General features: G+C 36.6%; 2 protein-coding genes across 2 annotated transcripts; one reads left to right on the forward strand and one right to left on the reverse strand.

The window, feature by feature from the left end:
• Nucleotides 1-526: 526 nt before the first annotated feature.
• On the reverse strand, nucleotides 527-5,431 carry gdpd1 (glycerophosphodiester phosphodiesterase domain containing 1). Its single transcript, XM_087795484.1, has 11 exons — nucleotides 5,294-5,431; nucleotides 4,675-4,821; nucleotides 4,457-4,499; nucleotides 4,249-4,384; nucleotides 3,365-3,410; nucleotides 3,134-3,255; nucleotides 2,671-2,760; nucleotides 2,441-2,574; nucleotides 1,597-1,656; nucleotides 1,417-1,468; nucleotides 527-1,039 (listed from the first exon to the last, which is right to left on the reverse strand). The coding sequence occupies exons 2-11, from the start codon at nucleotides 4,808-4,810 to the stop codon at nucleotides 908-910; spliced, it is 951 nt and encodes a 316-aa protein (XP_087651610.1). The 5' UTR covers nucleotides 4,811-4,821; nucleotides 5,294-5,431; the 3' UTR covers nucleotides 527-907.
• An 891-nt stretch (nucleotides 5,432-6,322) lies between these two features.
• tmem120ab (transmembrane protein 120Ab) lies at nucleotides 6,323-9,695 on the forward strand. Its single transcript, XM_087795491.1, has 12 exons — nucleotides 6,323-6,391; nucleotides 6,532-6,650; nucleotides 6,821-6,934; nucleotides 7,032-7,091; nucleotides 7,456-7,551; nucleotides 8,323-8,412; nucleotides 8,486-8,551; nucleotides 8,615-8,676; nucleotides 8,756-8,848; nucleotides 9,054-9,118; nucleotides 9,249-9,317; nucleotides 9,489-9,695. Exons 1-12 carry the CDS (start codon nucleotides 6,323-6,325, stop codon nucleotides 9,600-9,602), a joined length of 1,017 nt encoding a protein of 338 aa, XP_087651617.1. The 3' UTR covers nucleotides 9,603-9,695.
• The last annotated feature ends 734 nt before the right edge of the window (nucleotides 9,696-10,429 follow it).

The following is a 10,429-nucleotide window of genomic DNA, read 5'->3' on the forward strand; positions in this document are numbered from 1 at the left end:
ATTTTTATATTTAACGTAAATGAAATTTCAGAAAGCAAAGAATATCGTGATCTTTTAACCAAATCGTCCTGACTGATTATCGCAGTCAAACATGTCGTCTTTGGTTGTACAAGTGACTGACAGGAAGGTTAACCAATCAAAACGCCGATAAGGCATAGCAACACCGCGATGATTGGTCAGAAGCAGCCGCTAATAACTTTTAAAGTAACAGGACACAAAAGTTTACTTGAACTCGTAGGTGGATGATTATTGACGTGTGTTTTTACACGTAGTCTCTTCCTGGAAGATAAGAGTTGAGAAAGAAATACCTATTTTTATTTTCTTCTTCATTTAAGCGCCACCAGAAACGTGTTAGAAAGTCTTAAATCATATTTAATTCCTATTTCATTAAATCAACAAAACGTAATATTACGCAAAAAAAAAGATGGTTAACAGGTGTAATAATTATTATTTATCTAAAATGTTAATACACACTTTGCACTACAAAATACAGAAAAAAAAAGTATTTTTAAATTATTTTATTAATGATTTCAACAACAATCTCTGAAGAATATAAAGACAATGTACACACAAAACTGCCGGTGTGGTATGATGACACACAGGTATTGACAATCATTGTGTAATGATTATGTAATGTGCTTTCCACGATGGTCGTACAAAATGATAGTCAACATAAAAGTAGACATTTGAGACGGTAATAAAACAGTGGTTAATCCTCAGAAACACTTTAGAACAACTTTCACAGGCCATCTAAGGCAGCAGACCGACTGGTTCCTGTGGGCTGCCACTTCCTCTGTCGCCTCGCTCACACAGCAGAGGGGAGTTGGTTGGCTTTGGTGGGTCGGTTACACCGAGGGATAATCAGTGTTGTGTGTGTGTGTGTGTGGGGCTGGATTCTGGCAGGTCACTAGGGCTTAGAAATGCCGTTCCGGTCCATGAAGTCCTTGAGCCGGGTGGGAAAATCTGTCATAACTCCCGTGGCTCCTAAATCGAACGCCCTCTGGAAGTCCTCCTCGTCGTTGAGCACCCAGATGTAGACCTGAGACCAGAGGAGGGAGCAGGTGAGCGCATGATCACGCTTGAAAACCACCTGAGCGGACCCAGAGACTCTTCAACAAGTCACTATCGAGAATTAGCTGATAAACCACTAAAAGGTTCTAGGAGTGTGATTACATCAGTGCTCCTAAGAGGGGAATCATTTATTCATGAGACCACATGAAAACCTGTTTCTTGGACTATGACACAGCCTTAATAGAAGAAAATTATATATAAACATCAATAAAACAATGTGTTTTTCTGATCTTTTCCCCCCTTTTTGGACATTGGATGCGTTGGTGATGAATCACAATATTGCCTTAAATGCATTTTCATGCCTCTGGACGTCGGCTGCATTTCTCAATATTGGTCAATATTTACCTGTATTCCTCTGGCCGTCAGGTGGTTGAACAAGGTCTTCCTCATTAACAAGCTGCAGGGAAGAAACAACACAGTTTTTACTCAGACGTCCATCAGTGTGTGTCGCTGCTCCACTCCAGTTCAGGAGCTGAAATCATCCTTATGTGACACGATCAAGACAAAGAATAAGAATCCACTCACGTGTCTGCCAAGTAGGTGATGAAGCGTTGACTCCTTGTTAAACTGTTTGGATGCCTCAGTCTGTGGATGATATGATTGAACATTAAATCAAAATTATCCTTTTTTTCCACTTTTTGTGCAAGTTATTAAACCGTTCTTATTATAAATGGTGATACTTGATGACCTTTATCTGTCCATTCACATCAACCTTGCCTCAAAGATTGTCAGTGTCTTTGATATGACATTATAGCGCAGATAAAATAAATGTATTATTTCATGGTGTGCCTACGTTTATGCTCATGGTTTAAGTAAAACATATATATTTTTTGGTCATTTATTCCTATAATATTTGAAAAAAAGATTTTTTTCATTAATACCTCCCAGGAATCATCTCATATGAAAGAAACATTCATTTATTATGTTTTTTTCCATTCCTCTAACGGGTCCCAGCTACTCAGGGTGCCAGACAGGGTTGTTAGGATTCTGATCCTATATTTAATCTTATTATTGAAGTTTAAACAGTTTTTCCAGAGAGAGAATTCAGTTTTTAAGCAGACTCGACATTAAGCCCAAAAAGAACTGAAGGAATCAAGGAGGACTTTAATATGAACATTAATAGAGGATAAAATCCATGATAAAGATTTTTTCACTGAGGTTTTAACCGCCTGTGTGGTCGAGTATTCTGAGAGTGACTCAGCTTTTATGGCATTTATGGTAGAAGGAATAAAGATTTCAGCTGATGTCATCAAGATCTCAGCTTCTATCAGGAGGCAGTTTCTTTCCCTCTTTATCGATCATCTAAGTAGCCATGAAAGAAGAAGCCAGAAACTTGGCACTTAGAGGATATGGAAAAAGGTGTACTTGCTTGGTAACGATGGAGGGCATGGGGATCTCCAAAAACTGCTCTTTGAGAGGAACGAACGGCAGAAGTCCAGTGTAGAAGAGGCAGACCAGCTGCAGGACTCTGGGGAGGCTGAAGAGCAGCGGAACCCGTGGGTTCTACAAGGACGACAATCGCATTGATACGCTTCATAGTCTACCTTCAAACTGAGTGAGGGAACATTTCTACACAGATGAGGTTGCGAGCATTCTTACCTCTTTGTAACACTTCTTGATAATCTTGTTACTGGCGTTACCCCAAACCGTCAGGTGTTCTCTGTCGTACTTCACCACCAGCTCAGACACCTGAAAGATGTTAAAACATTTAAAACGCTTGAAAATGTTTGATATCAATGGAACATGGACCAGGGGCAGCTGGGAGGATTTATATACATTTTGTCAGTCTGCATTTTGCATAAAGTAAATAAAAATATTGAAAAATATACAGATAAAGCGGAAACACATAAGGTCGCCCTGCAGTGACACACAGTGGCAGGTAAAAGAAGTGCAGGTGTAACACTAGCTATGGAGACCGCAGGACTATTTGTTTATATAAGAAGGTAAAACCCAACTATAAATTCAACATCCTGGAGAAGTAATTCAAAACTCAATGAACTCATTTGAAAACACAAGTCAGATATCGGAGGTTTTCGGAGACAGAGTGTGAGACACTGCTGACCTTCTTGATGAGTTTGTCGTCATTGGCCTTGATGTCAATATTGATGGGCGTGTTGGGGAAGGCGTCAAAAACGTCCTTGAGGAGAGGGATGCGCTCGTTCTGGGCCCCCTCGCAGAAGCATTCTGTGCAAGACAAGGTCAGAATAAGATCCAGCTGGTTCTGCATCTTCTGAATCTAAACAAACCGAGCTCCACAAAGGTTCAGGTGCAGATATGACCTCCTCATACTCACCTCTCTGAAACGTAACACCCAGCTTGCAGAGGTATGGGGGGAGCTCCTGGAAAGGTCACAGTAAGAAGGGTCACTGTAGGGTCAGTTTGATTGTTGTAAACAACAAGCTGTCAGCGTGAGTGATGTGCCCTAAAGGTCAAGGTGATCCTCTGTCAATATTACTAATCAGAAACAAGCACCTGAATCTGGGATCTGTTTAGTTAATAAATGAATCAAAATACTCTTGTAGGCGAGCTTGTTTTTGTGGTTTTATCTATATTTTTTATATTATTATTATCGTTATAATTTCTCTTTCTGATTTTTATTATCACCCATATCACTTTTATTCTATCTACATTTTTTCACAACTTGTGTTGTACTTACTTACTTGATATGAGTAATAATTACTATTAGAATAATTTAAAAAAGTAATAATTAAATGTATTATCTTTCATTTTATGATTTAATTATTATTATTAATTAATTATTTAAATGATATTATTATGGCAATGTCTCTTCTTTTATTTTGTATTGTGTTTTAATTCATTAATCTCTTTTTATTTAGATAGATAGATAGATAGATTGAACTTTATTGATCCCTCAGGAGGTCTCCTTCTGGAAATTGTTTTTCCAATTAGCAAACAGCAATACAGACGATATTAATTCCTATTACATCATTAAATATTTAATTCCTATTATTAAATGATTATCTTCTGTAATGCAACCACAACAAATTCCACTGTTGTGTAGCAATGAAAGTTTTCTGATTCAAATCTATACAGGATTGAACAATTATCATTAAGAATATTAGTAAGATCATCAATAAGTGGTTTTCAATACATTCAAAGTTGGTGTAAAACGACAGAGATGATTCTTGCATGAAACGAAAATGAACGTTTACACACAGCAAAGGCCAAGTCAGAGATGTGAGCATCGATCCCGGTCGCCCTCGCCAGGTGTGGGTCATGTGACACCACCACCTGCTCGTCTTTCGTCAGGTGACAGTCCAGTTCCAGCATGTCTGTGCCGAGAGACACGGCGCTGCAACAGAGAGACGATAATGAACGTCAGTCATGATCAAACTCAAAATCCAATAAGACAGTTTGCACTCACTGTTTGAAAGCTGACATGGTGTTTTCCAGGTTTTCACCGGCGCCTGGTGACCCAAGAAGAAAGAAAAATGATTTTTTATTTTTCTACAGGAAGCTAAAGTGGGCTAGAAAAACACTTGAAGAAATATATTGTATATATAAGTATATGAATTAAAGTGAAGAAATAAATAAGCAATAAAACTGATTGAAAAAAGGGCAAAAGGGTCGGATGTGTCTCACCTCCTCGATGGGAAATATGTCTGCTTCGAAACGTCTCTTTCTTCTTGCGGTGAAGGAGGGTGGGACATTTGAGCAGCAGGGCTGATGTGAGGACATAACCAGTCACTGTCGACAGGACGTAGACGGCGGCACACATGTTTCATGGAGCTAGGAAAAACAAAGTCATCAAATCATTCTGATCGTACGGTAATAGATGTCAAAGTTTACATGACTATCATGAGGCGATAGAGAGACAGATATAAATGGTTCAGTAATTCATGAAAATAAAGAGTGTACAACAAACTTTTTAAAACTTTAAAATATTATCAGGAAGAAAATGTGTTTCCAGTCCAATTTCTAGTTGCCAACACAATAATAAGAAGGAAAAATATTTCCCCTGCACGTGTGTTTTAACCCATGTTTCAAACTCAAATGGAGAAATGAACTTGTTCATTGACGAATCCATAAATGAATGATCAACGAAAAGCATGAACGCGATCTTCATTACACTAAACTTTTAACACCACGATCTGTTGTACGTTTTATGTACCTGAGCAAAAAACAGTGTCTTTACAATGACAGGTGGAGGTGATATTATTATTATTATGCTATTGCTAGCTAACTCGCTTACTCATCTTACCTCCGTCCAAAATTGTCTCGTTTCAACAATTCATTGAAGTCACCATAACCCCCCAAATTCCCCTAAAAGTGTCGTTTTTCAAACGATTAAATGTACGTAGTACTGCTGTTCCAAACAAAAACACAGGCGTGTGTATTTCGGTCCGGGTACTTCCTGCGTGATGACGTCACGCGCTGCCACCGCGATTTTTTAAAAACTTTTTTTTAAATAAGCGAATAAAATTTTTCCTATACGATTGTAGGACACTTTGTACACCATAATTTATTTATTTATATATATATTTATATTACGTCGGCTACCATAAGCTATTTCGCCAGCAATTCTTTACTGCGTAATTTCATTATCAACAGTGCAACAGCGCCATCTCCTGGACATACAGTATATTGTATACTTTATTATTATTATTATTATTATTATTATTATTATTATTATTATTATTATTATTATTATTATTATTATTATTATTATTATTATTATTATTATTGTTGTTGTTGTTATTATATTAATACGTTTTATATAATCATCATTATAATAGCCGGACCATGTATAAGAGTGGTGGACAGTTACATTTCCTCAGAGGCCACATTTTAGAAAATTAAATAATAATAAATAAACTTAAATATTTTTAAGAGGCAATACATACTCACAAAAATGACAAAAGCATAGCACAAAAGCCCTTAAACAAATCACATTTACATACTAGCAATGAATAATATAAATAAATACTACTATTATGTTTGTCCTCAGCAGGGCCTTATTATATATATGTATATATGTATATATTCCTCAATGTGGCCCTTGAGGAATGAACTGTGACAGCGTTAGAAAACGTTGCATGATGATAATCCCACAGAGCTCTTTCTAGAAGATAAAAGATAATCTGTACCAGTCAAAGTTCACTTTCTGCAATAAACTATGTGCAATGACACGAAACAGAGACGCACCTTCAAGATTAGAGGCTTTGACTCGATGCAGTCTTTTTTTTTATTTAAGCAATTTCAACAGATTGTTAAGAGTTTAGTTTGAATCATGTCGCAGGGTTTACAAAATGTCCTTGAGGATTGTAAAAGTCTGGAGGTGGAGTATCAACAAGCTCAGGTAAGACAACTTTTTTTTCAAAATGGATTTACTATTTAACTACTATAACAGGATTCTTCTAACATATGATAATGCGTTGGTAATACATCTACACAACATTTCTCATGATAAAAAACAACAATGTTGTTGCTGTCTTCCAGGAGACACACAAACTGTACCTGCAGAAACTCGATGAAATCTCCAAACTCCAGCAGAGTTGCTCGTCGGCTATTTCACAGCAGAGAAAACGGCTCAAGGAGATGTCGCAGCTCGTGAAGAAGTAAACATCTGAACACACAAACAAGTTATTTATCGGACTTGAGAAATGATTGATCCGGTCAAAGGAGATTCTGACCAACTGACACTGCAGAAACCGACAATCAAAAAAGTTGTGAAGAGTCAGCAATAATCATACCATTAATTTCTTTCATTTTATTTTTCTTTCCAAAGCAGGAACGTTGGATTGTTTGAAGATGGAAAGAGCTTAGAGGAAAAGAAACAATTAATCAGGACACAAGAAAACTCCTTGAATGAAATGGAGTCTTTTCTTCCTAAAAGAAATGGGTAATAAAAAACTTACTGATTCTCACACCACAGATAATGCTGGGAATATCACCATTAGAAATAATAAAAAGAAGACTTTTTTTTTTTTATGTTGCAGTCTTTATCTCAGTCTTGTTCTTGGGAATGTTGACGTCACACTTCTCAGCAAACAGTCAAAGTAAGTACAACTATCCATTGTTTACCATTTGTTAAAGAACAAGGTTAAGGGTTAGAAAGAGTGTAACCAAAATGTGGTGATATGTATTTGACAGACAATATATCCCACGTCACCATCAGGTAAGACGGGAGCTATATAAAAGCAACTAGAAATATTATATAATTGATTAATTAATTCAACAATACCTGTCACAAACATAGTAGCCATTAATAAAAAAAACGAGGTGTCTTCCCGAGTGAAACAGCGCCATCTAGTGCCAAAAATGTCCGATTTAAATTTTGATGAATAAACTACTAAGATAATTATTGTTTATTTTAAAAAAAATTCTGTTGTTTGACTCCAAATGATTATTTGTTTCTCTCAGATTTGCCTACAAGGATGAGTACGAGAAGTTTAAGCTGCACTTGACAGTCATCCTGCTGTTCTTCTCCTTCGTCTTCTACTTTTTTGTCAGCTACAGGTAAAAGTGTTCGACCTAATTCAAAACCATTCTTTTCCAAAAATATTATGCATATTACTGTTATACATGTTATCCTATATTTGTATTTATTTATAATTATTAATGCATTTTCTCTCCATAATTAAGATTTTTTTCCATTTTTTTTTATTGTATATTCAAACAATCTCTATTAACAATATATATTCCTTTGTTTCAAGGGAAATATTTGAAGAATATATAGAAGGGAAAAAGTATCTTATGTGTTACACAGTTATGTACAACATATAACAAACTACAGGTTATGAAATGCTCTCTCTAAGCCCTCCAGCCATGTATGTTTATTTTCCCAAGCGAAGGAACATTTGGTTAACATTTTATAAGTTTTCCATAGAACCGAAATAATATAACTGAAAAAATATGAATTAACCCTAGAAAGGAATATTCAAATATATATTTTTTGAATATACATTTTTTTAAGTATATCCAGCAGCTTGTTAACCATTAAACAAGACATGTAATAATTAAAGGAAACTGGTTGGATGGATGGATGGATGGATGGATGGATGGATGGATGGATGGATGGATGGATGGATGGATGGATGGATGGATGGAAGGATGGAAGGATGGATGGATGGATGGATGGATGGATGGATGGATGGATGGATGGATGGATGGATGGATGGATGGATGGATGGATGGATGGATGGATGGATAGATAGATAGATAGTTGCATTATAGTTCCCAGAATATGTCTCAATCTATTTATTTAAGACCTGTCTTTGAATATTAAAGGTTTCTGGACGCCATTCTCAACTTCCTGCTGGTCTGGTATTACTGCACATTAACGGTCAGAGAAAGCATCCTCATCACTAACGGCTCCAGGTGAGACACCTTCGGCGCTTCATCTTTTCTTCACTAAGACATATTAAAAATGAGCAAAAATATCTTCCCCTAGAATTAAAGGATGGTGGGTCTTTCATCACTACATCTCTGCGTTCCTGTCCGGCGTCATGCTGACATGGTGAGTCGAGGAGCATTCAACCTCACTCACCTCACCTCATGTGTGCTCTCTCTTCAACCAAAGGCCTGATGGCAACCAGTACAAGATCTTCAGGAACCAGTTCCTTGCCTACTCTTTATATCAAAGTAAGGATGGAAAAAAGCTCAAGTTTAAGCATTCGAAGCCTTTTTTTTTTTTAAAGGTGTTGACTTCTGTGTCCCACAGGTTTTGTTCAGTGTCTGCAGTGCTACTATCAGAGCGGATGTCTCTACAGACTCAGAGCTCTGGGAGAGAGACACAACATGGATCTAACCGTGGGTGAGAATCCAGTTATTCCTGGAACAGTCGTGCAAAACCAGGATTTATTTATTTATAATACAAATAAAACCTGTATTAAAAAAAAGGAGACACTTCTGATAAAACGCTTTGTCATAACATAGATTTTTTCAAACTTACACAAAAAGAGTCATATCTGCGATTTGTACCGTTACGTTGCACAAATCTTTCGTTCCGCTTTTTTCAGAGGGATTCCAGTCATGGATGTGGAAAGGATTGACGTTTCTTCTGCCCTTCCTCTTTTTAGGCCATGTGAGTTTTGTCAGTACAAAAAAAATGTAGTTCTCCTGCATTATTCAAAGCTGGTTAATGAAAATTAAAAAAAACTCTTGAATTTTGAGAATAATCAGCGTGAATCAATAATGAGTATTTTTTGTTGAAGTTTTGGCAGCTCTACAATAGTGTGTCTCTCTTCCGAATGGCTCAACTACAGGAGTGTAAAGAATGGCAGGTCAGCTCTCCCACACTTCTCAAATGTTCCTACGTCACCTTGTTATTTTTCTGTATTTCTACTTGTCCGGTGCTGCGAATTCTTGTAAAAATCATTCATTGTTTTAATTCAGGAAAAAAATAATAATAATGAAAAAGCTGAGAGACTCATTTCCGTTTGATCATCTTCCAGGTTCTGATGTGTGGACTGTGTTTTCTGGTGCTGTTCATGGGAAACTTCTTCACAACTCTTGCTGTGGTGAGGCAGAAGTTCAAGAGACGGAACCAGAAACAAAAGACTCTTTAATAAATATAATAATAAGGATCATGTAAAGTACCGAAACAACCCCGGTTTACCGTATATAACGCCTTCATTACAAGTCGACCATCACAATTAACGTTGAATTAAAAGTCTGTTGTGTTGAGGCAAAATAAATGTGACAATCAACTTGCTTTGAAACATTGTGTGTGCAGTTTTTGTGTTTCCAATGTGTTCATTTCATTTTACAGTTTGGAAACAGTTACAAAAATTATAAACGACTTCAATCTTCTTTGTATTATTATTGTTTTAATTATAATTTTTATTGTAGTATAATTATTTTTATTTTTAACATGTGCACTCTTTGTTTAACATTTGACTACTTTAAACTTTAACATGAATAACCTAATGGTGGTATTTTAAATTGTTTCAACCCTTAACGGTTTCTACAGCGTTGTGCAAGTAAGTAAGTAAGTAATTTGTATTTATATATCGCTTTTCCAGACCAGGGTCACAAAGCGCTTAAACAATCAAAACAATACTCAATAAAGTATATACTTTAAAGGTCAAGATAACACAGAGACAAACACAGGAGTTATTTCTTGAAGGAGTCAGTAGATCATCAAACACAGAGGGAGAGGAAGATCGTTCCAAAGCTTAGGAGCAACAGCCTGGAAGGATTTCTCTCCTCTGGTCCTGAAACGTGTTCAGGAACCATAAGTAGATTCTGATCCACAGACCTCAGAGCCCGAGCTGGGGTGTAAGTCTGGATCAGATCAGTGATGTTAGGAGGAGTCTGACCATGAATAGATCTGAAAGTAAGAACCAGAATTTTAAAGTTGATCCTGAAAGAAACTGGAAGCCAGTGAAGAGTT

The sequence above is a fragment of the Callionymus lyra genome, chromosome 7 (genome assembly GCF_982586985.1).
Source record: "Callionymus lyra chromosome 7, fCalLyr1.hap1.1, whole genome shotgun sequence".
In the NCBI taxonomy this organism is placed as follows: Eukaryota; Metazoa; Chordata; class Actinopteri; order Syngnathiformes; family Callionymidae; genus Callionymus; species Callionymus lyra.